The sequence below is a fragment of the Aethina tumida genome, chromosome 2 (genome assembly GCF_024364675.1).
Source record: "Aethina tumida isolate Nest 87 chromosome 2, icAetTumi1.1, whole genome shotgun sequence".
Classification (NCBI taxonomy): domain Eukaryota; kingdom Metazoa; phylum Arthropoda; class Insecta; order Coleoptera; family Nitidulidae; genus Aethina; species Aethina tumida.
Window position 1 is genome coordinate 14,934,608 of NC_065436.1, and position 27,813 is coordinate 14,962,420.

Here is a 27,813-nt window from a genome sequence, read left to right on the forward strand (position 1 = left end):
GCAGGTCAGTTTTTTAAATTTATTTTATTTATTTAATATTTAATTAATTTAATATTTATGTATTTAATATACAGGTTATATTTGTAACCACATAATCTGATATTATGTAATTGTCAATTTGGAATAATTTATTAATTATACTATTATTTTTGTTTACATACAGGACATTTGTACTTACATCTAACGTCCATAGAAATAAGTTCGTGAAGTTCAGGTTCATTACGTCGTTTGAGTACTTCATTTTCAGCGTAGCAATGAAATAATCTACTGTTCTCCCATTGACTGGCTTTAAATGTTAATGAACTTTTCGTTGTAAATGTGCCATCGTGCTGGAAAATAAAAAAAGATTTTAATATTTCGGACTCCATTAATTTAATGTAACTACACTGTAACTACACTCATTGTCACTAAAATGTATACATAATAATGAGTCGCATCGTTTAGTGTAATGGTCAAAATGGAAAATACTGCATAGTTAAAAGTACGACATCAATGAAAAATGGTTTAAATAAAACACGTAAAAAATTAAGGTATTTTATTAAATTATTAAAGGAAAACTGAAGACGATTCTCAGGTTCGTGTTGTATTGTTGAGAATATACGGCTACAATTTAGGATTAATACATTTAGTGTGGATTATATAAGTGAAACTGTCAAGAATATCTAGTGTATAGACAATTAACATTCTCAGGCCTGCGAAATTAACGCGTTTAAAGGACGAAAGGAATTTGAAAATAGGGGAAATTCACTTCTGGGCGCTTTAAAATATCGTACAAGTACGCAATTTTACATACAAAAGGCGGCTGTTTTCCCTAATTTATTGCTGTTGTAGTTCTGCTAAACCCGCAGGCCGTATGTCTCCCTTCTTTTACATCTTATTAACTTTGCTATCCATTACATTAGCCAATAAAATGTCTGCTAAAGTGTCAAACGGAAGAATTCATTGCACAAGTTCTCTAGTAAAGGATAATTGCTATATTACCTAACTACCGACTTAATTATGAATCCAGTACTTTTATAATAATTTACGCTAGTCTCTAAATGCTTAGTTTCTACTGCAACTGAATGTTTTCCATTAGTGAGCATAACGGGTTCGCCAAATTAACAACAACACGCTGATGTCGAGGCGGTTGCATTTACTTGTGCAAGTCAAATTGTCTTAATATGTACTCTGCGGTAAGTGCAAAGTGGGTACACCATCAAAAGAAACTTTTGAACAATAATAAGTGTCGTAACTATTTTACTAAGTCGTCTATTCATCTAAAGTCACTTTCAACATGCATCTAACACAACAAACAATTTTTTAATTAGTTTAAAAAGCACATGAAACGAGCCATGCTCACTTTTTTCTTAAAGTGCATGATTACGAATGTATCTTTTCTTTAGCAAACTTTATGTCTTTAGAAATTCGATAAGAGCGTAAGCAAAATAGTTCCCCCTAAAAACCTCTTCGCTTTTACATTGCTCAACTTCAGTTGGTTTTTCTTTTGAATGCAATTCATACGGATTTATTTAATAGCACTCCTGAAAGGAAATTGTCTAAGTTATTTGAGTGTTATAAATCGGGGTGGGTGTTTTTTAGGCGCATAAAAGCACAAACGTTCTTTTGATTAGAAAAGCATGCACACACATGCACCACAACACGATTGACAACTTACTTCCTGATCCACTCTGGTTGAGATCATGGCGAGATCCTGAAAAACAATCGCTTAATTTTATTACCTATAAATACGTATAAAACTCAATTATCAGCAAAAATGTTTATAATAAATATGATTATGTTAGATTAGTGATTTTGAATAATTACTGGTTGGGCGTATCCCCCAAAACTTTCTTAAAGTAAAACCTCCTGTTGCTGAAATGGTTCACATAAATTAATTTAAAATGCAGATATTCATTTTCCAAGAATATACGTAAATCATGCCGTTTTAATACAAGATAGACTCTGGGCGTGGATTATAATTAACTAACTATAAATTTGTTCTACTTATCCGCTAAACTTTATATAATTAAAGGCACCTAATTAAGTTGTGAATTATTAAGACTGAGATAAATAGTTAAAATCGATCGCCGTTCTTTGTTCAAAAAGTTATAATTGCATTCATAAATCATTTCTTCGTAGTTTATTTGACCAGAATACTTCTATTTTGCATCCCAGAGAAGTTATAAATTTTTCTTATATTTGAACTTTTCTGTCAGTTAGTTTAAGGAAAATCGAATAAGTTTTTTGAAAATGTTTTAGTGATTTAAATTTAAATAACATTTTTTATTACTGAGCATAAGACATGGACATCAATTGTCTTGGTTTATATAATGTAAAGCAATTGTATGATTTCTATAAAAATTGTTTTGAATTATTTATAAGAAAATTTTTAATTTTGTCGAATTAAATACATTGCATGCCTTTTGAAGTGAATAATTACCTGTATTAAATAGATATAAAAATATTTTAAATGTTTTATTTTGATTAGTAATAATTAATATTTAATTTAATTAATATTAATTATTTAATATTTAATTAAATACAAATCATTAAAATTTAATTAGAGAAAAATTAGGAGAATTTTAAGCAAATAGGAAACTAGTGGTATGTTCGAAGGAATTTATGTGATTCTATATCATATATATTCACCATTTATCATTTGGGACGCATCCGCCAAAATACAAAACAAGGCTCCCGTGTATCCAAAAGTAATTAAGTCCGTGACGTAAAATGTGCCCTCAGCAGCCGGATCCGGGAGAAAAATGTAAATTAAGCACAAACACCAAGCTGTTGTCACACGACGAGATTAGCATCCATCCGAGGGATATCGCACGGATATAACTTACGAGCTTATCTGATGCTGGAATTAAGAATTGTTTCTCGACCGCGACCTGAACGACCATATCTTTTAATTTAAGTAGCATTTTATCACGAACGCGGGCCATAAATAATATTCATAGCTTCTATTTACACATCTCAGGACCATTCGTTGCACGGGGCAAAGTTAAAAACGAAATTTATGAGGAACGATGCTTCGCAGATTCTTTCGTATATCAAATTTAAAAAAGTTTTAAATAAATCATGTTAAAGAAAAAAAAAAAGAAAAAACGGAAATCTAGATTTTATTGCGAAAATGTTGCAATTAAACTTTATTCATATTTTGTAATATTAAATGTAGAATTTTAATTCATTATTAATAAATATTAATGAGACATATATATCTTTTCCAATAAATGTATTTAATTGTGCAAAATTGAAATATTTGTAAATATTGCTGAAAGTAATTTAATAAATTTTACTCAATTAGCATAAATTAAATTCCAATATCCTTAAATTTTACATGTTATGTTCAATTTAATTTAAAATAAATTATGTTTATAATTATATACATTTCACTAATTTTCGGTTAAAAAAGTGAAAAGTGTTTTTTCAATAACATTATTGCATTTCAAATTTTGTTTAAAATTCTACATTTATTGCATTTAGATTTCTGTTATAAAATTTGTTATGATCTTACAAAATGTTCAAATCTATAAATTCTAAATATAAATTTAGAAAATTGAAGCTTTCAGACAATATACAACTTATATTCTTTCAGATGAACATAGATACAAGTAGAAAATTATATTGAAGGGAGATTAATGTATGTAATATATAAAAAGTTAGATAAATCACCTTATTTTGGTGTAAAATGATTTAAGAATCTTCAAGAGATTATTCCATATAACTACAAGAGGTCAAATTGAGAGCTTTCGTCGAAGAAGTACTAAACACATTCCATAAATTAATAAAAAAAACAGTTCCTATCTAAAAATACATAAAGGTTTTAATAATATAGTTGGCGTGTGGATGTTGGCAATTTATATGGGAGTGAAGAAAGTCAGGCGTTGAATTGCTTTGGCCAAACAGCTTCACACTTACTTTGTTATATTCGGCACTGGTCTCCTTGAGGGTCTCATTCGTGATGGGTGTGGATTCGTTAGTCCAGCGTACAGTAGCCGCGGGCCTCGCACCGTAAACATCGCAATAGAGCAGCACATTCGTACCCTGAACGACGTGGTTATTCACGCCCGACAGACTCACTTTCGTCGGCCTCACTGCAAATAAAACACCAACAATTAGATTACGTGAGTCTGCATGAGAGCACACACAGCAGCTAGTCAATTGAAAGCTTGGCCAACACGGCTAATTTCTAAATAAGTCAATTCTATTAAATTTCTGGTAACGAAACTATTGTTGTAAAACACCATTTTGAATTTAAATTTTTATTTTACGGTTCAGCTTGTCTCATCATTAGACTCAGATTTGTTGGACGCCCAAAGAAAAATAATCGCACCTTCGATCGCGGAAAAGACATCATTATGTTGGGTTTTCGCCCTGTATAACGCCGAGGGCATTAAATCCCCATGATCGACAGGGACAAATATCGGCCATAATCCGCAAAAAGAGGGATTCGAAAATCAGCAAACCCTCCGTCAAACCGAACAAAACGAAATCTGAACGTGAAGTGTGATTTCGATCTTAATAATTAGGAAGAGAATTTCACTGGCACATACTTTGCCATTTCATTGGCCGTTTTCGAACAAAGGCAAACCAGTTATCGGTCAATTACGTCGGTCCCATCCGCATGGCCGATTCTTCTAAACGAATCAGTTCAAACAGCACAACGATGGGAGTTTTAAGCACACAAACACATTGTTGCTCAATTTGGAACTATTTATTCAGTTTATTTTCTCTGTGCAATTCGACCGTTTAATTGATAGTATGTTGATTGTGTTTCATTAACCTTAATGTCCCATTTTAAAGGACGACGTAGCATATTCCGTAATTCGGTCACAATGAACTGCTAAAATTACAATTTATACCACTATTTTACCCGGCACGGCTATTCATTTGTCAGATTGAATGGTTTTAAATCAAATTTATCTCTGTGTACTTTGCATGTTAAACACTCTATCTTTATTAAAATATTAAAGTTGTACAAATATTTTAAAGTATCAAATCAAAATGTAGAAGCGTGAATTGTGTATATCGTTTAGGTTTTTTGATTTTTATTGTGCTTCAGGATAGAACAGAAAATTTAAATTTGATATGCCAATGATAAGCAAAGTACAAAATTATCAGGAGTTGTTGGGTGACTAAGGATGATCATTTGTATTAGACCAGATACTGAAGACTGTAAGAATAATAAACAAAATATAAATACTTTTGAAATGTTTTGTGTATTTTATTTTTAATTTTGTTCATTCAGGTCGTCAATAAACGAACATTAAATTTTCATTACAAACACAAAGAATGAATGAATGAATGTTAAAAAATAAGTATTTTGTTTTAACGGATCTTATCAGCATATCACGTCAAAACTGACTTTATCATGGTACAAGCAATTAATGGCACGTCAAGTTACGTTTAGATATACTTATTTTTATTCCAACTTCATTATCATAAGAGTGTTTAACACGACGTGTTAGTTAACTGTTATACTACTACAAAATAATTAAGATTATTAAGTTTAGTTTATACTACAGTAATACTATTGTATATACATTTTTCCACTACACAGTATATTATATAGTGTACACTACAGTGGTTCTTATTGAAGAAAAATTAATATAATATAATACCAGAACAGTACAGAATAATATTAAGATATTTTAAAATAAATAAATATTTACTCCATGATTTTGTGATACTTGTGGCAATTTAAAAGTGATATACACAAATAAAGTATTTTTAAACTTTTGTCAATGAAGTATAAAACCAAATTTGCCTCAAGTCCCCTTCGTTTACATTCAGATTCATAACATAAAAGACACACAAAGTGCTCAATTACTCTGCCAATCAGTTGCAGTTTCAGAGTACTGAATGTCGTCTCTACGAAATTATAAATAGCTTCCTGTTGTTCTTAATTCACAGTTTATGGTTTAAAAATGTACAAATTCTAAATAAATACCACTGGGGCTCTTAAACCAGACCGAATTAGGTCTATGATAATCCTCAACTCTGGAGAGGGGACGCTGAATCCACTCCAAGTATTGAATAGACATTTTTAATGTACCGTAAATGCGGTGAATGTGAAGTGGATGATGAAAAATTTCCTTTTAAAAATTCTATTTTCATTCCTAAAATTCTTTTCGTACTGTTGCTTATAAAATGGCGTGTACATAAACAGGGTTATTTTGGAGAGGTGCTTTTAAGTTGAGAGAAAAATTTTACTGGTGATGGAAATTATAAAAAAAAATTTAGTGAAGTTTATCATGACGTTTTTGATTATTGAAATAACATATTCCATCAAATTCCAGTTCAGAGTGCAGTTGAAAACATCGTATGGTAATGCACGGGCCTAATTAAAGAGTTTTATTGCACTTTTATAGCACGGGCGTTTTTAATTATAAACTTAACGAGTTTTCATTTGTTCTATTACAATGGAAGCAATATCGCAAATGCAAGTAAAATTTTATCTTTCGCATAAAATAGTTAATTTACAATGTGAAATGTCTTTTTAATAATTTAAAATGAATGTCGGGGGTAAAAAAAAGTAATAGGTCCATAAAACAGATTTTATTGTTAAAATTAAAACATTCAGTAAGCCACCGCCCGAACAGGATGTTCGTGACGCGCAGACTTAAGTGTATGTATTGCAGCTTTAAGTTTAATTAAAACGGCCCCGGAATCGAGATAGTAAAGTTAGAAGGTGGCGTGCCTTGGAATTATCCTCTTCCACGGTGAACGCCGCCGACTAGGCTTCTTCCTTCGCCTGTTTCTCATGTCATACGCCTACCGTCCGGATCTGCCGTCCGACGGAGAGGAACGCGAACCAACTTACAATTTATGATTATTAACTTTCTAAATGAACTTTGTCGTCATCAAAATAATGCCGTAACCCGCTGCCATTCATTTTTTCAGATGTCAGTTATTTTCTAATTTTAATATTTTAGCGTACGTTCTGTGAAGGATTGGCTTAAACTTAAAGTTTAGAATTTCATTTTTCTGAAACTTCAGTTTCTGCAACTCCCATTTATTTTAAATTAATTTCCTCAAATAATTTTAATTCTATTAAAAACTTTCCAAATAACTATAAGGCCATTTTTTTTCTTTGTATTTAATTATTTGTATCTAAAAAGGGGCTTTTGTATAATTTTTCTTATATAACTTAATTTTGTTCACACTTACATGTTACTGATGATAATCAAAATCAAAAACCTAAAAGAATAAACTGGGTCTACATTATAAAGATGTAAAAAGTGTAAAAATGTAACAACTTCCTTTTGTTGGAAGTTTTGACTTGCAGAAACTTCCTGGCCTGACATCACAACTGTATTATAATATTTAATAGTGTTAGTTACATGAGCATTATCCAAAAAATAAAAACTATTCACAATTACCTCAAAAATAGACTTGTAAAATGTAATTATGTTAGTAAAAATCTCTTTGCATAGACTTAAATGTTTTAGTGAGACGTGTTGATTATTTTAATTCAGAGTGATAACTTGGTTCCTTAAACTTAATTTTTTCTCACCGATGACACGTTAATTAATTAAGTAGATATTAAACGCAAATAGATACAATCAATGTAAACTTCCAACGATTAAAATCTCGGATTTTATGTTTAGTGTTTTGTAGTAAGTAAGTTAATTTCATTTCTCCTCTCCTATTTGTGGCAGATTATTAAGTAGGTCTCTCGTTTGTTTCCATTTCGTAAACCTATTGCATGTCGTCACTGCTTAGCTTCGTGATTTGAAGGGAATTGAAATTTCGTTAACGAGCGAAATATGAGCAAATATTGTTCAGTATTTTCGAGCTAATACAAAATAATTATTTTGTCGTAATTTGACATCCAGTGCGAGTATTGATTTTAATTAAAACGGTAATCCAATTGCACGATTTATGATACGGAATTAATGGGCAGCTCTTATTAAAGTAATGTAGGAAATAACAAAGATTTCCTTTTAACAACAACAACAACTTATTAAATAATACAGCTACAACACAGTTTTGTAGTCAATCTAGATTATAAACTTAATATTACAAATTTAAATTCAGGATAATTAATATTAGTGACAGTTTTTAAGAGCGGCGTTGCTTTTTAATTTCCTCATCAAATTTTCAATTTAATACTACGAGAACTGCATACTGCCTTTAAAAATTTATTGCAGGCACGTATTGCACAAATCGACACTAAAATTTTAGATTCAATATCAATTTCTAGCCTTCTACAAATCGCTTCCCGTTAATATCTGCCATCTTAGATATAATTGGTTTATCCATACATTTACTCCGAATAAAAATAGTCGAATTTAATCTAATCCTTAGATATCGCTGTGCTGGATAATATAAGGATTGCTGAAATACATCTTCAATTTTTCATTGAATCAAATTGACTTTTTCATTAAATTACTCACTGCACCGTGCGTAGTTTTGTAACAAATTCCAAAAAATCGGCTTTAATTTGGAATAGTCGATAGAGGCAATAAATCAAGGAGGTATCGCATAAGTTCAACTCACCGTTAACATCGACCATAATCCAAGTAGTAATTGGACTCTCTAGGGCGGGACTTTCCACTTTGCATTCGAACCGGGCGTTCAGGTCGCCTCTAGACAGAGTCAACTGCAGTTTTGAAGTTCCCGTACCAACGCCATTGCCATCGTCAATTGCAGTGTAAGCAGCTGGAACAATAACACTTCATTAGTTGTGTGCAACTTCACACAGTTGGCACATTGTTGCTACACCACCGTAGGTGCAGTTCAAGTTTACCAAGGCTGTATTAAATGAGCAGTAAATGTCACGTCGATAGTTAAGATGATAAATTGTTGCTTTACTTAATACCTTTCTATTTTATCATAGATTTATTCCACCCTAAGAAAAATATATACTTTATTATGAATATTATTTTAATATTCAGTTCATGTAGTTTATAACAGTTACCGTGGTATCTATTTTAGCAATAAGTAGTTAATATAAATAGGTTAATCAGGATTAATTGTATATCGAAAATAAACTGCAGCTCATTACAATTCCCGGGGAAAGCTTTTACCTATAATACTATTAACATCATAATTGTTCAATCATTTTCGATTATTTCTCATCTAGTTAAATTAAATACAGCGTACATTTGTAAAATTTACAGTAATACAGATTAAATTTGCAATATTACAATGAAGGCAAAGATGTGGAACAAATAAAATTGAAAGGAAGTTGGAAAAAACTTAATCGTGTCAATATGAGAAAAGTGGAAAAGGACATTAACTTTAAAAAGCCCGAGGAAATAAAACAGGCGCAGAATGTGAAGGAATAGAGAGATGACAAAGCTGCAAAGCGCACAACTGGCCTTGGCTTAAATTAGGAACACTCACAGCACTGTTCTTTGACCTATATTCAAGTCCTTAAATATTGATTTATGTAATTAGCAAAATATGATTAGTTGTCATAAAAAAACGGACGTCCCTATGAAGCTTTGAGTGATCGGAAGTGATGAATTAAAAAAACCTGTCATTAAATTATATGTTTCCTTTGAATCATGTTTTGAAGAAAATCATTAAATGATTGTTAAATGGGGGAAAAGTAAATTTTCTCCATTCAATGGTATGGTCAGAATGATTAGTGACGCAATTAAGTTTCAGTTGTCAACATTTGTTACTATTGTATACGCCATAAAGGAACCTGTCACGCTATCCTGTCTAGACGAGAATTTTTCCTATGTAATCATTTAATTAAGAAAGGCGGGCGATTCACGTTAAAAACTTTAATTATTTAAAAGAAATTTAGATAAAACATAAAATTATAGTAACCATTTATGTACTGTGGATTTAATGTGGCCTATTTAATTATTTAAATGTAGTAAAGTACTGCAAAGAAAAGTATAATATTACGAGAAATAATTACGTTTCTTAGAAAATAAACATGAACTCGGCGACGAAAGGAAATTAAATATTTAAATCGATAAAAGTGAATATTAGGTTTGATCCAGTGTCTATAATTTTTCCCAAGAATAAATGAATAATAAATTAGCAATTTTGATATAAAATATGAAATAGAAATCGTTTAGATATTTATGTATTTATACTAATACATTTTTATGAAAGGTAATATACTAAGTGTTCCTTATTTAATTATGTACAGTTAGAGCAAAGCACTGTTCACTATTGTTGATTATTAAAAGTTGCAATGATCATATAAAATTATAGGTCGATTTCCATTTAATTTAACGATTTATTGACTGATTTAATGAGTATCATTATAATCTTACCTTAATTACTATTGACATATTTTTCTTAAAACTCATAATAAAATAAAATATTAATATAAAATATGATGTAAACGTCTTTAAGGATATATTATCAACTAATTATTAATAATTAATGAATATGCCAATATCATTGGCATATCTCAAAAATTGGACAATAAAAACTGCTAAAATTTTTTGTCTAACATTTAGCTGATTTTTTTAAATCAAATTCCACAAAAAATTATTGCATATTAACAAATTTCAAGTAAAATAAAAAAGTACGTTTTTCTGACGAAATTACTTTCTGTTTAAGCAATTATAAATATAATAAAATATCAGAAATATGCGGGATCAACGAATAGTGACTTAAAGTGTCAAGGTCAATTTAATTCTTAGCACAAACAAAATGCACAAGTTCAATTTTGCATGCAACACCCTAAGGGCTGGTTTAAATTTCTATTTAGTAGAAATGGGATCACATTGAGTTTCAATTTTAACAGAAAACATGGCTACAATAGTACTGAATCCATTATTATCTGAAAATTATGAGAAATAGAAAGAAGCAATTACTATAATTAAATTTTACTTTATCTAAAGTAAATCAATCCATATAAATTCAAAAAATTTTGTTGTTCAATACCAAAGATTATGTAAGCATTTTTTGTATATACATACTCCTAAACACTTTTTTATAATTCGACTTTAACAAACATTAACACAAGAATTTAGACAATAAAAACTGCTAAAATAGTTTCTTTTAACATTTGGTTGAATTTTTCAATCCAAATTCCACAAAAAATAATAAATTCATATTTTCTATTCAAGCAAATGTAAATACAATAAAATATCAGAAATATCTCCTAACACCCTAAGGGCTGCTTTAAACTTCTATTCAGTGAAATTGGGATGGGGTTTAAATTTTAATAGAAAATGTGGATACAATATTGAATCCATTATTATCTGAAAAGTATGAGAAATAGAAAAAAGCAACTAATATAAATAAATTTTACTTTATCTAAAGAAAATCAGCTCATATAAATTCAAAAAATATTTTCTTTCTTTAATGAATAATTTACAACAGCACAATTAATTTAATAATTTAAGAAACTTAAAATGTTTAAAAAGCTGAACACGCTTTTTCTTTTTTTAAATCATTAAAAAAAATTATACGATAAATTTTTGACAGAATTAGAAGAAATAAGCGTGTTCCTAAACAATTTGACTGTTTTTTTATTCATAAATAATTTAAATGTAATCTAATAATTAAGCAACCGTGTTAGAATTTTGAAAAACCATTTAAAAAAAGCAGTTATAAAAATAATTTATTTACACATAAAATGTATGGAAATTTGTAAATGCGAAAAAGTAACACAGATACTATTTTTAAAGCACCGCATAAATTTGCAGCAGTGATATTTTCTGAAAAATAAACGATGATTTACACGACCGAACCGTTAATAATCACTGTGCCGTCCATAAACAAAACAGAAAAACGGCAGGCAATTAAACATGACCGAATCCGTGCGAAGTGAAACGTTTTAACTCTCCGTGACACATATTTAAGGATTAAATATTTGACGTGGCCGTTGCAGTTTCGTTAAAGTGGAGGGCGACCTAAAATACACCCGACAATTAAACTACGGGGTAGTTATTTCGTTTGTATTATTCGTGCCGTCCAAACGACCACTTTCAAAGCCGCTTTTATTTCCATGTCTCTTCCGTAGCGCATTTATTACCGGCTACATAAAAGTTACTGGTCAAATCATGTAATGAGTAGGTTATATAGGTGCCTTTCTATGTTTTTATTACTTGCATTTTTTACGAACCATGACGTGCGCTCAAACCCACAATTTACACCGATAAAATGCCGAATGAAAATTATTTTGCGGAAAATTACTGATTGACATTAAAATAATTTTTTTACAACAACAACAAAATTCACTAGTGTCTTACAATGACATTTTATATCTGTAATAAAATCACTGGTGTAATTGAGGTTCACGTTTTTTATCCTTTTCTTTCGACACAAAAAATAATGGACTTCTTTAGCGTCTATGGTGGATGTGTTTTTTTTTATAAGACTGCATAAAAAACTTGAAGCTTTTCGTGTGTCTAATCGATACCAAAGTAAAATTACGTCTGTGACTGTTGTATTTTATATTAATTTTTTTACTTTTCCAACATGTTATGCAAATTATAATACCCACAATAACAAATTATAGTCCGTCGAGCATAATCCGATGCTTTTGTGTTTATTTCAAAGCGTAGCGACGAAATTAAATTGTATGCCGGCATAAACATCCGTACAAGTTTCACCTTATGTGGATTTGGCCTTTTCACTGTTTTGAAAGATTGCAAGTTAGATCTAGGGGCACTTTTAGCAATTCCTGTTTCGCCGTTACTTTCGAGACTAATCAGAATTTTACCCTACCTCTGATTCAAGTTTCTGAAGTAGGATAAATATATCAAATTTCAACTGAAATCTTGTTATAGCGGCAGCGAGAAATTTGATTTCCCGAATCCTGAATATATTGCAGCGTTTTTAAGTCGGTAACATTCATGGCGTGCATTATTTAGCCGTACGGGAAAAATTAATGTTCGATGGTAATCGTCTTATTCAAATTTAATGAACCGTAACTGGAGCCCGGAATTCAATTTGACTAATTCTTTCATATAAATATTTAAATATTCACAATAAATATTCGGTTATTTAAACTACATACGTTATATTTTTCTGTTTGAATAATTTTAGTAAATTTTTATACATAGTATACATTTTAAATAAAATTTATTGCATATAAATTTCTATAACCAGAATTTCAATTTCAAATATTTAAATGTATGTTACATGTTTACAGGTATATAAAAAGGTAATTAAAATTCAATTTTCAAGAAATTTGAAAGATTATTTAGTAAAAAAAATATTGAATAATACTAAAAGATATATAAAACTATAATAATAAAAATATAATTTTAACTGAATTAATTAAACAAAGATAAAAATTATCATTTTTTATTATTCAGACAGAAAAATGTTTTTAATACACAGATGTTATTATTTTAATTTATGGTGGGTGCGCAGCTTCAAATTGCCTCTTTGCACAGATATTTTAGTTGTATTAATTTCAAACAACTTGTGCTTATATCAAAATAAACGATTAATTTATCTAATTATCCTTTTAAGAAGTTACGCCTATATTAAAAAAATCTCATATTTCTAGTTTTTTTGTTACTTTTTCCCCTCATGTCATTTTCACATTATTTTAATTTATGGTGGATGCGTCACACATTTTAGTAATATTAACTTCAAACAACTATTATATCAAAATAAGTGATTAATTTATGTAATTATCTTTTTAAGAAGGTACCTTTCAGCCCACCTGTTATATGTAATATTTTTCTGTTTGAATAATTTTGGTAAATTTTTATACATAGTATAATTGACATTATATATTTTAAAAAAATATTGCATATAAATTTCTATAACCAAAATTTCAATTTCAAATATTTACATGTTACATGTTTATATATTAAATATAATGAGGCGTGATTACAGATATATAAAAAGTCTTTAAAATTCAACTTGAAATCTGAAAGAATATTTAGTAAAAAAAAATTGAACATGTTATATAACAAGTTTTGTGCACAAAAGCCTAAAATTTCAATTCAAAATAAGACAGAACAAGGACCAAACAATTTGTTCCAAATTGAACCAACTCCTTTATATAGGTTTGTATGTATTTCCTTTGTGTTCTAAATATCGTTCAATAAACATTAAGGATTCGAAAGAAGTAAAGGTTTTATTTTCACTTTACCCACAATATCTGAAAGCATATTTACAGAAATGAAATGTTTCCACGAGAAATAAAATAAATAGGATATCATAAGCCAAAGGGTTGATTCTTTATCTTTTATGTTATGATGCAGGGAAATGTAGCAGCCCAGTCATCAGAAACGAACCCATATACTAGTTAGATTTATATTCTTAGATAGGAAGATGTGAACCTTTAACAGAATGGACACATTCTTTTCTCGCCCAAGGCTTTATAGGTTTTTCTGGCGGTCGAAGTAGTAAATATTATGACTGCGGAAATATTTCTAAAGTATTTTCGTTTCAGTGTACCCTTTATAGTTTATCCTGTTTTTCGCTTAACCAAAATAAATTTTTATTAATGATAAATGTTCTAGAGAACAGTATAAATATGCTAATACTTTCAGTTCAGTTAAAAAAATTACTCTGGACTGGAAAGTAGAAGTAAATTTGTTAATTTGATTATTTTGATACATTAAATATACTTTGGACAAACACAATTACCAACTCTCACTTGTACTTGGTGTGATACTAATAAATTAGTTTAGTCAAAACTAATTTTACTACAATAATTGAATATAATAAAATAAATTCAAACTTAAGAAATTCAGTTAAGTTCCTATAACATAATTTTATCACCAGTAAAGTTTCAACAACCTCCACACTTGAATTATTTGAGTTTCTTCGGTGTACAAAAAATATATACGTCAATAAATACTATTATAATTTAAATATAGGTAGGTTTTTTGCGTGTGGCAAGTTGTTTGCATGACAGAGATTGTGGATTGCGTATCTGCTACAACATGTCAACGTTACAAACTCCGAAGTAAGTGGGCTTTGTAAGGCGCGCAGTAAACTCGTGTCCACAATACGTTAGCTCTTTCTATTCGGAAGGTGATCGTCTACATCTCATCTCGGATATTGGACCAAAGAATATCTCTGGGGAGGCCATTGTCACTTACAGTAGTGCCAACATTGTCGGGTATCTCAATGACCGCATAAGCATGCATCCGAGATGCTGGGCCGGACCTTTTCATCTCCGGCCAGAAACATCTGCGAGGGCCCACATCGCCGTGGGTCGTCAGGAAATTGGGTATTGAACTTGGCCATTTTTTTAAATGTCAAATTGAAAATTGTTATCTTGTGTTTTCGTTTTATCAATGCGAGATGCTACTGGCGAAACGATCGTCCATCCAGATCGTAATGTGATTTTCGGTTCAATGATTTTATAATCAGCGGATTATAACAACCTAAATATTAACACGCATTTACAATGCTCCAGCATTAAAACGTTGGTAGCCTAAACATACAAGCACTAATAATACTGGATTAAAATTTGTTTTCATTTCATTTTTTTGTTTTTTGTTCGTTTGCAAACATAATTTTGTACAACGGTAAATAAACCCGAAAATCGTTTGTATAGTTCGTTGATTTTAATTAACATTTATTAAATTATCATAATTTACGGTTAAAATTGATTTATTAAATTTTGCATTAATAAAGTTCTGAATTGAAATTAGATTTTATTAGTTTAGGTGTAAAGTAAACATGAGAATATTGTATTTCAATTGGGTGAAACAAAACATTTTTGAATAATAATTTTTTTATAAATATATAAAATTTAAATTTTCTCCTATAATTATTAAAAATCTATTCACTTTAATAAATAAAAATATTTGAAATTAGAATAAATAAAAAAATATTATTTTTTATAATAAACATTATATGTCATTCAAAGTTATTAATTGTTAAAATTTTTAATTTTATTTTAGCAAATATATATTTTTAATAAAAATTATTAAAGACACGCAAATAAATATAAAAAATAAATAAGGTTAAAATTTGTCTTATATTTATAAAAATAATATTCATATTAATAAAATTAAAATATTTTAAATTAAAAATATTATTAAAGTGTATATTTTTCCTTATATAAAAATTATTGACATTAATTTTTAATTTTATTTTAGCATATTTATTTAAAAAATGATAATTTAAAATTTTGTCCACTTGCTGAATTGTATATATAGTAACAAATTATTTTTTATAAAATATTTGTTTAATAATAACATAAGTTAGTAAATTTGTAAGATTTAAATAATAATTATAAATATATAGAAATAAAAGTATTGGAAAAATAAAGAATAAATAAATTTAAATTTTGTCGCACATTTATAAAAAAAAATATTCATATTAATAAATTTGAGATTTTTTAAATTAAAATAAACAAAAAAATATTGCTTTGATTATTATTAATTAGTATATTATTTCTCAATGAAAATTAGGTTAATTTTTAATTTCTCTTATAATATTGAAGATAATGTTTTAAATTTTAAATTTTTAAATTTAAATTTATTAAATTTTAAATCTCTAAATTTATATTTATTAAATTTAAAATTTTAAAATTTGAAATTTTGAATTCTAAAATTAAAAATAATAAAATTTTAAATATTTCCCACTATTAAACAAATTTGCAGGCTTTTAATGTCTATACAGTACGAAAAGAGTTTGATCAGTCTGAATCCTGAAAGAGATATCATGTACAAAAGAGACAGAAAGTCTTCCACTAAAAGACGTACTTCAAACTCTTTTTCTACTGTATCAATTCCAGCCATTTTCAAAATGAGAAGTATCTTCTTGTGAACCTATTAAATAGAGAGGGAATATTAAAAAATGAGATGATTAATCCAATCCCTATTTTCAAAAATATGGTAAATATAAATACAAAAACAAGCTGGCTGTGTTATTAGTGATAATCCTATTCAGCGGTCCAGTACCACGTTTTTTCGGATTCGGAAAATGGAATATTTTAGTGGACAAAGCCGAAGCCGGACTATTTTTCCGAACACTGCATCATAAAATATTTTATTGTATAATAAACACAGCGTGGTATTCAAATTTTTGGACACATCAAATAGGAAGTTCGCTATAATATTAATGCTATTCATTTTATATCCGGTAGTTAAACTCATACCGTAACTATTATTTTAATAAATGTCGATATGCAACGCTTTTATTGGCCACAGTTACGGTTCTAAACTAATATACCTACTTTATGGTGTCGAGGAATTAATTCAGAGCGTACTAAATAAATCACTCATAACGAACATATTCACATAATTTAATTAAATAGATTAATGATTTAATATATATGCACACATGATATTTCTACGGCACTTGTAAGTTGTCATAAAGCACAAAATTACTACGGCACGGTTTACGACAACCTGCATTATGCTGCAATAAAATAGTAAATAACAGTCAGTGTTTGTAATTGGGAACAAGTCTATAAAAATTTCGCAATTAAGCTTTCACAAATTACTTCAAAACTTTCATAGATGTGTTATTCCAAAATCAATAAAAAGCCACGTTTTATTTTAACTTGTACAGCGGCAGGTAAAACTTATATTTGTAGATTTTAATTTTCAATATACCCCCACCATTATTCTTTGTGAAAGTTTAAATCTTTAATAATACCGTTGGAATAATAATTCAATTTTTTTTTGGTCTAAATGTATTTTCTTTCGTGTATAAAATGTATTTATACAAAGTTGTATTAAAAATTTATTACCGGATAATAAAGGTCGTCTTTTTGAAGTAGAGATTTATGTGTATAACTTAATTAATGCAGCTTTTACCTTTGTTACGTAATGTTTTTATGTGATTAGAGATGGCACGGAATTCCGGTATTATTTTCCTTCCGGTCAAACTGACCTCTATGATGTATATTCCTCTCTCGTAAAACACTGAATTTTACAACATAATTTAACAACGAAACAAAATGTTGTTATTTCATCAGATTCAAACATAATTTCTTTAATATAACATTAATATTATTACGTTTCGCATAAAATGCAAGCCGTTGTTATTTTTCATGAAATAAAAACTAGAAATATACGTTGTAGTTCTTTCCAGACATGAAAATATTTAATAACACCGTATTCTTGAAAACACTGAAGAGCTCAAAGCAACATAATAAAGTTAAAATGTACAGGCAGAAACAATCGCCATCACGAAAAATAAAGCCACGTCTATTCCAGTGACATTATGACGTTACAACAAAACCTGGACGTAAAGAAATGGCACACAAACTGTATAAGTCATCGGAGAAACACACAAAAATGTTATCCAACATTTTGCTAAAACCCAAACGCTGTCAGATTTAATATAAATCATCACGTTATAATCAAAGTTTTTTTGAATAAGAAAAGGATTTGTTGTGTCTACAAAAGTTGGCAAACTTTGCCATGCTCAAAAAAGTATTATGGTGTAAAATTAATCTAAAATGATCAGGATGGGATGATGGTGAAAAAGCTGTCAGCACTTTCTTAGTTCAGTAAAATATGTAATAAAGGAAAATAAATTCATACCTTTCTGAATCCAATAACCCGTAACCTAATTCTTCCAATTCAAAGAGGCCATACAGTCAAATGGAATCTGATTAAATGCAACAATGAACGTTGGACATTGTGATGGCCAACATTGTCCCCGGTGACCCTCCTTCTGCCAATCAAGTCACTGTCCCAATTATGTTATGTCGTTATTCGCGAACTTTTATGAAATATCAGATAAAAGTTATGGCGATGTAAAAATCAATGGGCGTAAATTTTTCATGGGCCAAATAAATAAAAGCATAAAATTAAATATTTTCATTTTTATTTTTATGAATATATAATCTAATAAAAAGCAAATAGTTATATAAATAATATAAAAATATTAAAACATTCATTAACATTATTTCAATAATATATTAAATTTATTTACTAGATGTTTATTAAATATATTATTATTTGTTACTGAAAAATTAGTTCTATTATTTTATAAAATGGATTTTATTAGTAATTAAATCATAATTGATTTTTTTTAATTAATACTGAAACATCTTAAAATTTGATTAACATCAGATCATAAATTACAAGCAATATTTTAGAGTGATTTAATTCCAAATTCATAATTTAATTAATTTATCTTCCCCTATATCATGAGTCTTCTTCATTTAAAATTCATAAAGTTTGTCTAAACTTAGACTTATATCGCGGTATTGTGCAGGACAATAAATTTTCCAACTTTCTGAAGGCTCAAGTTAAAATAGTAAGGCTCTACGAATGTACTGACAAAACTTACACTACTTATTGTTGCATAAGTTTATTTTTAATATATCATTCTTATATAATTACCTAAAGAGAAAAAAATAAATGTACTTATACAATCTACAATTTTGTGATTTTGTGAATAGTGTTGCTTTTATCACATAAGAGCCAGAGGTCATTAAAGCTGACCAATTTCAATAGTTATTTGCTCAATATTCATGGGGTAATGGTAAAAGCCTACTTTACCATTGCCCCAACAACATATTTTTCATCATTGACAACTTGTTCTGAGGTTATTGTCCAATTTGCCAGTATAAAGTTAACATTAAATTTTGATATTTATTAATTTTAAGTTTGAAATTTTAAATTTTTATATTTAAATTTAATTTATTCAATTTTAAATTTAGAAATTTATATTTATTCAATTCTAAATTTTGAAATTTTAAAATTTTGATATTTTGATATTTTATTGTCGAATTTGTCAGTACAAAGTTGTAACAAAACTATTACATGTCAATAAAGACAGCTATGTTGAGATTTTATTATACCTAAAATAATCAGAAGTCATTAAAAATATTTGTAAATGTATGTAATAAACAAGAGGAAAATTGATCATTTTTCGATTGTAATAAAAAAACGATGGAAACCTTTTCGGTTTCTTGCATATCGGAAAAGCCACCTGAATTTTGTTTAGATGCTCGTTTTTAAATTGTTCCAATTCCTATCAAAATAGGCTATCTATTGCTTATTTCTCTGGTCCTTAGGTAAATCGTTCCTGCTTAAATCGTTGAATAAAACTCAGAGCCACTCAAAGCTGCGAAACAAGAATAATCCATTCTAAAAGAATTGGAATCTAAATGAAGCAGGCACAATAAATCCTGACGAAACTAGAAATAATAAAATCTTTTCAGTAGGCGTTGTTTTGTTATTTTTTTTTTCTCGACAGATCCTGCGACATCTCGGCCTGAAGTTTATTGTTAGTTTTTCGCGCTTTTCTGTGGTTTCCGGGGTTCCTTGTGTTTCCTGGCCACAAAGTGCTCCATTAATACTTTCCAAACTCAACGAGGGCGAACAACATTAATACTTATCCCCCTCTTTCGCCATGCTACTTATTAAACTGTTTTTAGGTGGCAGAAAGTTCCTCGATTATTCAATGAAGCGAAATAAAATTGTAAGTAATTTCATCAAAAACATATCGGAAAATCAACCTCTAAAAAATGAAGACGTAATTTTAGGCCCTCTCGATTTATAGAACAGCTTGTTGTTTGTGAGCATCCAGAGACAAAGAAACTGAGATATTCGACAAGTATTACAATCATAAATAATATTTACTTATTAATAAAATCATACTTTGTTATTAAGACACTAAAATATTCTTTTATAGTACATAAAATATTACTTGTATATTTGTGTTATTTCAAATTCGACGAAAACTAATTAGCCAAATAATTGTTATATATAAAACTAGACTATAGATGTTATTAAATTTGCAGTAAAGTTGTTTATCCGCGATATTGCACCACAATTAATATCAAATTATGTGTCAATAAAGTTACTAAGTGTATCGGATGATTTCCTCAAGAATTAAATCTGGTTGTAATCAATTTCAGTTCATTTAACAATTATTGTTGCATTTACAATTATCGAACCACCAATTTGTGCGTTGGCTTTAATTACATCGGTAGTGACAACCATATGGTAACAAATTCATAAGCTTAATATGATTGGTGACCCAGTTATTAAGAACTATAGATAATTTAAGCTAAATGAGGTTTTTGAATATGCATTTAATATTTGCATATTTCTTGTTTATTAAAATTATGAATTTCATTCACAAAATCTGATGATTTCAAGATTTTTTGTCAATTCTTTCCCTGATTGTCAAGATTTACAATTTCAAATTGTGGTACTATGTGTTGTTTGGTTCTTAGTTATAAATATGATAATCAGGATAATTCATCAGAAGTGTAAAAAAAGAAATTTTAACGATGTAATTTGATAAAATTACAACTGAACCATTTAAATTAATTAAGAGTAATGGAATTAGGTAGGCTGAGCCAATAATACTTAAAAAAGGTTATGGATTCAATGCAAATGAATGTCAGAATTATTTTCTCAGTGGAGTACAAGTAATTAACGAATGTCGTACATAAACAGTAGGGCAAACGGCATTATAACAAGTCGCGGCGAAGCTTAAGTCAATATTCCATTACCTACTGCGGGTGTTTTTGCAGTGGTCGTTAGTCCCAACATACACATGCATTAACTGTTTTACAACGAATGTCTCTTTTGCTATTGGTAGGGACGCCAGCTCATAAAAAACGTTCGTCATTAGTGAAGACGGTCACTAAAAATAATTACTCACTGAGATTTCATTCCCGGCTTATGAACATAAAATATTCACGAGGTTAAGTGTATTAATTATATTCTTTTTTACGCGCCGTGATTATGGCATAATGGATGCCGTAATAATGTAATGTTTTTTTCCGATCCCTCACGGTTTTTAGCGGCCTTAAAACTCCACGGGGTAATGGAAAAAATATTTAAACAACCTTAAATGACTAAAAATGTAAGACTACACAGTGCGGTGTGTACTTAGAAAATAAAGCCGTCTGTACTTTTCTTGTACTTATTAATTATGAATTACACTCTCATTACAAAAACAAATCTGCACAGATTTTTAGGGAGTGGAACAATTATTTTTAACTTTACCTTAAAATAAATAAGAAGCACAAGGACAAATGTCTGGGGTATATGGTGGATGAAGTAGAACTTTCAGTTCAATAAAGAAGCTCACAATTTTTTCAAAAATCTATTTCAAAAATTTACGTTAATATTTTTGTTAAATACTATTCTACACGGTTTACTAGCCTCAACCTACTGACCACAGTAGCGACAATTGTCACAATCAACCCATTTTTCGTTGTTTGTATCAATTTGTCAAATAAAAGACTCATTTGCATTGTGTGTAAGGAGAGAATTGACAATTATCAAACTCCTAACTTTGATATTACCACCACTGATGCGGAATGGTTGATTCATCGCTGATTGATGATTAATCTATTTACATACATGTTGCACCAGGTTTGTACATGATATATTGCTTAATTGCTTCGTTTTTATCAATGAAGTCATTGCCATTTTTAATCAACGATGTAACCCAAAAATTATTCCAAGTTTTGTAATAATATAAATAATTTAATTTCATTTTAAATATATATGTAAAAATGTATCCAAATAAATTTTGAACTAAAAACTTAAATTACTTTTTTCTGCTACCTATTTCTTGTACATTCCCATAATATTTTAATGTACAGTTATTTTTAAATTATGAAAAAAAAAATTACTTTTACGGTTTCATAAGTTAAGTTTAAAAATGATTTATAGTTATATTTATGTTCTTAAGGCTGTAAAAGGCATGTGCAAGCACATTTTATCGTTATAATAAAAATGACATTAATATTAACTTTATTTAGAATCAACATTTTCAATTAAATGTCAAGTATTATTTTATAATTTTAACATTTGCTCTAAATATTAAATGTATAAAACTGTTTTGTAATTAAACATGTACTATTCGTACCAGGTGGCCAAATAATGTAAAATAATACAATTAACTTACTTCTATTTGGCTCAATAGATGTCGATAAATTTAGTACTAAACGAGTTTTTTTCCATATTTTATTTTTTTACACAATTTAGACCACCATATATTTTTTAAATTTTTATGTTATTCCTTCAGCAACTGGAACAGTTATGACTGAAGTCTGTTTTCAATAAGTTATATTTATTTCATTTTACTTTCATATATAAAATTACAGGATTTACTATTTACTTACTTTTAAATAGCAAGTTCTCAATGTATATTTTTTTAAATGTTAGAAAAAACTAGAATTTTTAATTATGACCTGTTTCCAAGATGTTTTATTTTTTATTCCAAACTTAAGTTTTATAAATTTATCAAATTTTCGAACTCTACAAAGGCATTGAGCTGTATATCCACAGTGTTTATTAATTCTTAAGTAATCAAAGTGTTCTTGAACAATTTTTTCTCGTAATTATCGATGTTACTGAAAAATTTCTTGATGTGGTTCTTCATTTTTAAGATATAAGTGACCATATTTAAATTATAGAGACACACCAAGAATAACATTAAACAATAGTTAGTTCATTTTAGAATATTGTAGACCTATTTAGCACTCATATTTCGGTGATTCCCCTGTAAAGACATTCAAAGGACTAACGTAATTTAACAGTCGAAAAAAGTAGGAAAACATGCCACCCATAACGACCTTTTTACCTCCTCGCATTGAAAGATTCAAATATTATTCATCAGAAATACAATCGAGGTATTCCCCAGACGCGAACTGATGTATTCGGGTCACGTATGAAAGTCTTATTTTTTCATCCACCTTCGATTTAGCAATCTATTCTGTTTTTATCGCACAATTTGAGTGTCCAATATCGACGGTTACGAGTGCACACACGTCCCCTTTATTATCTCTCTCTGTTCGGTCTGAATGTTACCAACTTCGTTCCTTTCTAGGCCAACGTACGCACCTTCTCCGGTGGGGAGGGACTTCCAAACGTACCACAAATTTGGAGTCATCTTTATTGTTTGAAGAAATTGACGATTTGTATATTTTACTCGAATGGTTGCTTCCATTAACAATGGGAGATACTTTCCGCCACTCAATTTTATCAACAAGACCTTGACAGTTATATAAAGGGGGTGAATCTTCGATTTACAATAACTCCATTTATCTTTTAGATACGTATAAAAACATTTAAATTACGGTTGATATTTTTTGTTGTTTTTGCTAATGAAAACGACTTTAATTTGGCCGTTTTTGACGTCTTAAAGGTGTATCCACATTTAATATCTGCCTCATAGCATGTATAAAAAATATAAATCATGATTTTAGTTAAGACAAGAACATAATTTAAAGTTATTGAAGAGAAATATTAATATTAAAAGTAACGCTTTTTTATGGGCAATAGCGGAAAAGGCGGAAAAACGTGAAAATTCTCATTTCTGCCAATTAAAGCCGGGGAGAAAGAAGCTGAATTTAAAACCCATCGTTATCTACAAATTCCCTTAATTACGGCAGATAACATCACAGAGTCGTTACTCAGGACGGCCGGGTAATAGCAAAAAGTGCAACTGGCACAGAATCTTGGCTGCGAGTGTACGGGAGATGTAATCAAGGAGTATCGATAAAAAAGGGCGCAATAAAAACCGTGATAAAGGAAGATGAATATATCGTGTGCCAACAGAACCAATTCATGCTTGACAAAAACGCAAAAAATAATAAATGTCTATACAAACAATGAAATTGCTTTATGTATACAACAATGTTTTTCATTAATGTATTATCCTTTATTTTTTATTCTCTAATTAAATCTTAAATTGAAAACCTACAGGGGCATAGCTTTTTACAGATTATGTTAAATAGATTTGCATGAAACTACTAAAAACTACGTTATCTTAGTCGACCAACTGATGCAAAATTCTTTATGGACTAATACTTTCATTAAAACATTAATTACAACTTTCCACCACCAAACATTATGAAAACATCTAAATTATACACGAACCACTTAAGCTTCTTATGTAATAAAAGTAGTATCCCAACATAATTATTATTTGTCGAGCAGAATAACTGCAGTTTTTAGCACACATTAAAATTCAAATTTATATCTTGGTGCTGATAGGATTATTCTGCTGATGACTTTTATAGATGAGTAATTTGGACTTTCCATTAAAAATAGCGTACTTAAGTCAACAGCAGTTTTCGCTTGAAATGAACTTATTTATTACGATAATTAAAATGGTCATTTCTCACTTTATGAGTCGTGAATCAAAAACATTAAATATTGAATTATACGCATTTTAATTATTCAACTTTTAAACATAGTTTTGTGCTTATTATAAATAATTCATAAAACCTTTTTAGTTATACTGGATATATTTATTATTATGTAGCACCATTAACAATTATTTTGTATTAAAATATTGTTTTACAATCATTTTATCATTTTGCTTTGTTTATGTTGAAAAAGACATTTTTACAGTAAAAAAAAACAGGGATAATTGAATATCCATCATTATATATTATTAAGTATACAACAGAAATCAGTAATTATATATTATTCGAAGTTTAATTCAGTTAACAGAAGTTGTTCTTGTAACATTTTAAGCAAAATCTTCAAATTAAACTATCAAAATGTAATCTTGAATGAAGGATCCCTGTGTGTTTCAGTTTTTGTGGTTTAAACACCTGATCAAACCTGGACGGAAGTCAGGCAAGGAAAGATGAGCACATGGCTGGATTCTGGTTTAATTAAAGGTAAAACTACTGTGGCGGTCTAAATCGACTACCGATCCTAATTCCTACTTGATACACATGACGGATTGGCCGATTTATCTGCAGTGTTTTAATATTAATACAGTTAGAGTAGGAGGTACAGAGAGGCAAGTACATTATTTAAAAAGTAAATTAACGTTCTCTAGACCTTAAAGGGTCAGGAGGCATAAAGCAGTGGTAATAGGTATAAAGTTAATGTGTAACCTGCATAATTAATTGAATTGAGCACATCTATATTTCATACTGTGTTTATTAAAGGAAAACACTGTTTGAAATGGAAACAAATATAGAATTTACAATTATAATAATTACTTGGTGAGTTACTTCACTGTAACATTTGAAAATTTGAAATTATTATCTTTTTACAAGAAAAAATTAAGAAGTGAACTGTGTAATTTTTGATTTATTATATTATTAATTATTAGGATTAATTTAAAAATATTTGTTTAATTAAAACCTTTTAAATAGGCCAAGAGCTATGTGGAATTAATACGGGAACAGTTTGGCAAACATTTTTCGATCAATATTTTTTTAATAACTTTACATAAGCAACCTGCCTAAAGGTTTCTTGCACAAGTATTAAATGTTGATTCAGGAAGTTTTGGGCATGACACTGATAGTTTTAAAGTTTAATTTAAGGGGAATATATCGGAGGAGATTGGGAATCTGGAGTGGAGTTTATAGAGAATTTGATCTTGTGGTTTAGAACGGTGGCTGGTTCCGATCGATATAAATGAATTAGCCGTAAAACAACAGCGATTTGTGGTTTAATCTTGCACGTATTTAGTGAATTTATGGCCCGTGCACCGCCCACCACTTACTTCGGGCCCCCTCTTGTCCGCCCCCGGGGAGAAACCACACCGAAATTCAGTTAGTACAGCCGGGTGAGACCCAAACTGCGAAAATTTATCGCCCGCCCATCCCTGTCTGATTACAATACACAGAAATACTGGAAAACTAGGATAAAGAACAGAAGGACGATTTTACGGCGCATATCTCCTGGCGTTCTGTGTGTCTCACCAAGATTCGTGAGTGCTCCTGTCCGCGAACTTTTTGATATATAGACTTTGCCGATAAACAATGGGATTTATGACACCTCTTCTTTTAAATTAACACCTATCATCCATGTCGTAAATATTTAATCCACTGACTGACGGCATCGGACAGTAATCTTTTTTCCAATTTTAAACAAACCAATAGTGACATCAATATTTTAGCTAAAGGAAAAAATAATTTGCTCAATTAACGTTTAATTTTAAAGTTTTATTTAACAACGTAACCATCATTACAATCAATCGAGTAACCAAGTTTTGTGATTTCTGTTATTCACATAACGTATTTTATAATTAGAGTATTCTGAATATAAATACCTGAGTGCAATTTTGATATTCTAAAACCAAAAAATATTATGAATTTTTCAAATATTTAAATATATAAACATTCGAATAGATTCAATTATTCAGATATTAAAAAAATCATATATTCAATTACTTATTTATTTTAATTAATTTCAGATTAAGCTTCCTTAATACGTGTTGATTGTTCTAACATTCTGGTTATATAAATTTAATGTCTACTTAATACAACCTAAGGCTTAATAATTACATTATTACGTCTGGCATAATATCCACATAAACGGGATGTATTGAATATTAACCCTAACAATCCAAGCTATTCCCTATAATTCATCCCCAGTATATAATATAGCAATTATCACATTAGTAACTTTGGATGCTGCATAATTCTACGTGAAATGTCATTATCCTGAACAAACTAAGATCAAGTGAATGGCCAATTAAGTTGACCAAATTTAAGTGTAGATTATTGGTGATTAGAAATGGGACGAATTATTATTATTATATAATTTGTGTTGTATTTTTTGCAAGTTTGTCGGCGACTTTACATAAATCCAACTCAGCTCCTTTAAGATGCAATAAAAATGGATAATTCAATTTACGTTTTGCTTATACTAAACTGGAATATGTGATATTTTAGGTAGCAGTAAAGACACTTCTGGGAAAGAAATTTAATTTGATATGGTTTTGTTAAGTGATCGTAACACTTTAGGAGTATCCTTGGAAGTTGGTAATTGTGTTATAAAATGGTGATAAACGCCGGGATTGTGTCCATGATAAAATTTTTACATAAAATTATATTGAGGAGTAAATTGCATGGTAATATTTAAAAAGGCTTCAATTATTTGGCGAGTTAGACGATTGAGAGGGCGATTTAATAAGAAAGGCAATTGGTTATTTCTCCACGTTTCAATGAGGATACTTCACTCTAGAGACTATGGACGTTTAACAAGCTCGCTATGTGAACTTTCATAGCTTGAA

At 29.2% G+C, this 27,813-nt stretch overlaps 1 protein-coding gene across 9 annotated transcripts in view; it reads right to left on the bottom strand.

Annotated features, from left to right (window-relative positions):
* LOC109597576 (B-cell receptor CD22) overlaps positions 1-27,813 on the bottom strand; it is a 287,560-nt gene that overhangs the window by 12,618 nt on the left and 247,129 nt on the right. For all 9 annotated transcript variants that reach the window (XM_049962668.1, XM_049962669.1, XM_049962665.1 and 6 more), the window contains 4 exons: positions 8,488-8,649; positions 3,904-4,079; positions 1,658-1,693; positions 179-329 (listed from right to left, as the gene is read on the bottom strand). In XM_049962668.1, coding sequence (XP_049818625.1) covers positions 179-329; positions 1,658-1,693; positions 3,904-4,079; positions 8,488-8,649 — 525 coding nt within the window. The remainder of the gene's footprint in view (positions 1-178; positions 330-1,657; positions 1,694-3,903; positions 4,080-8,487; positions 8,650-27,813) is intronic.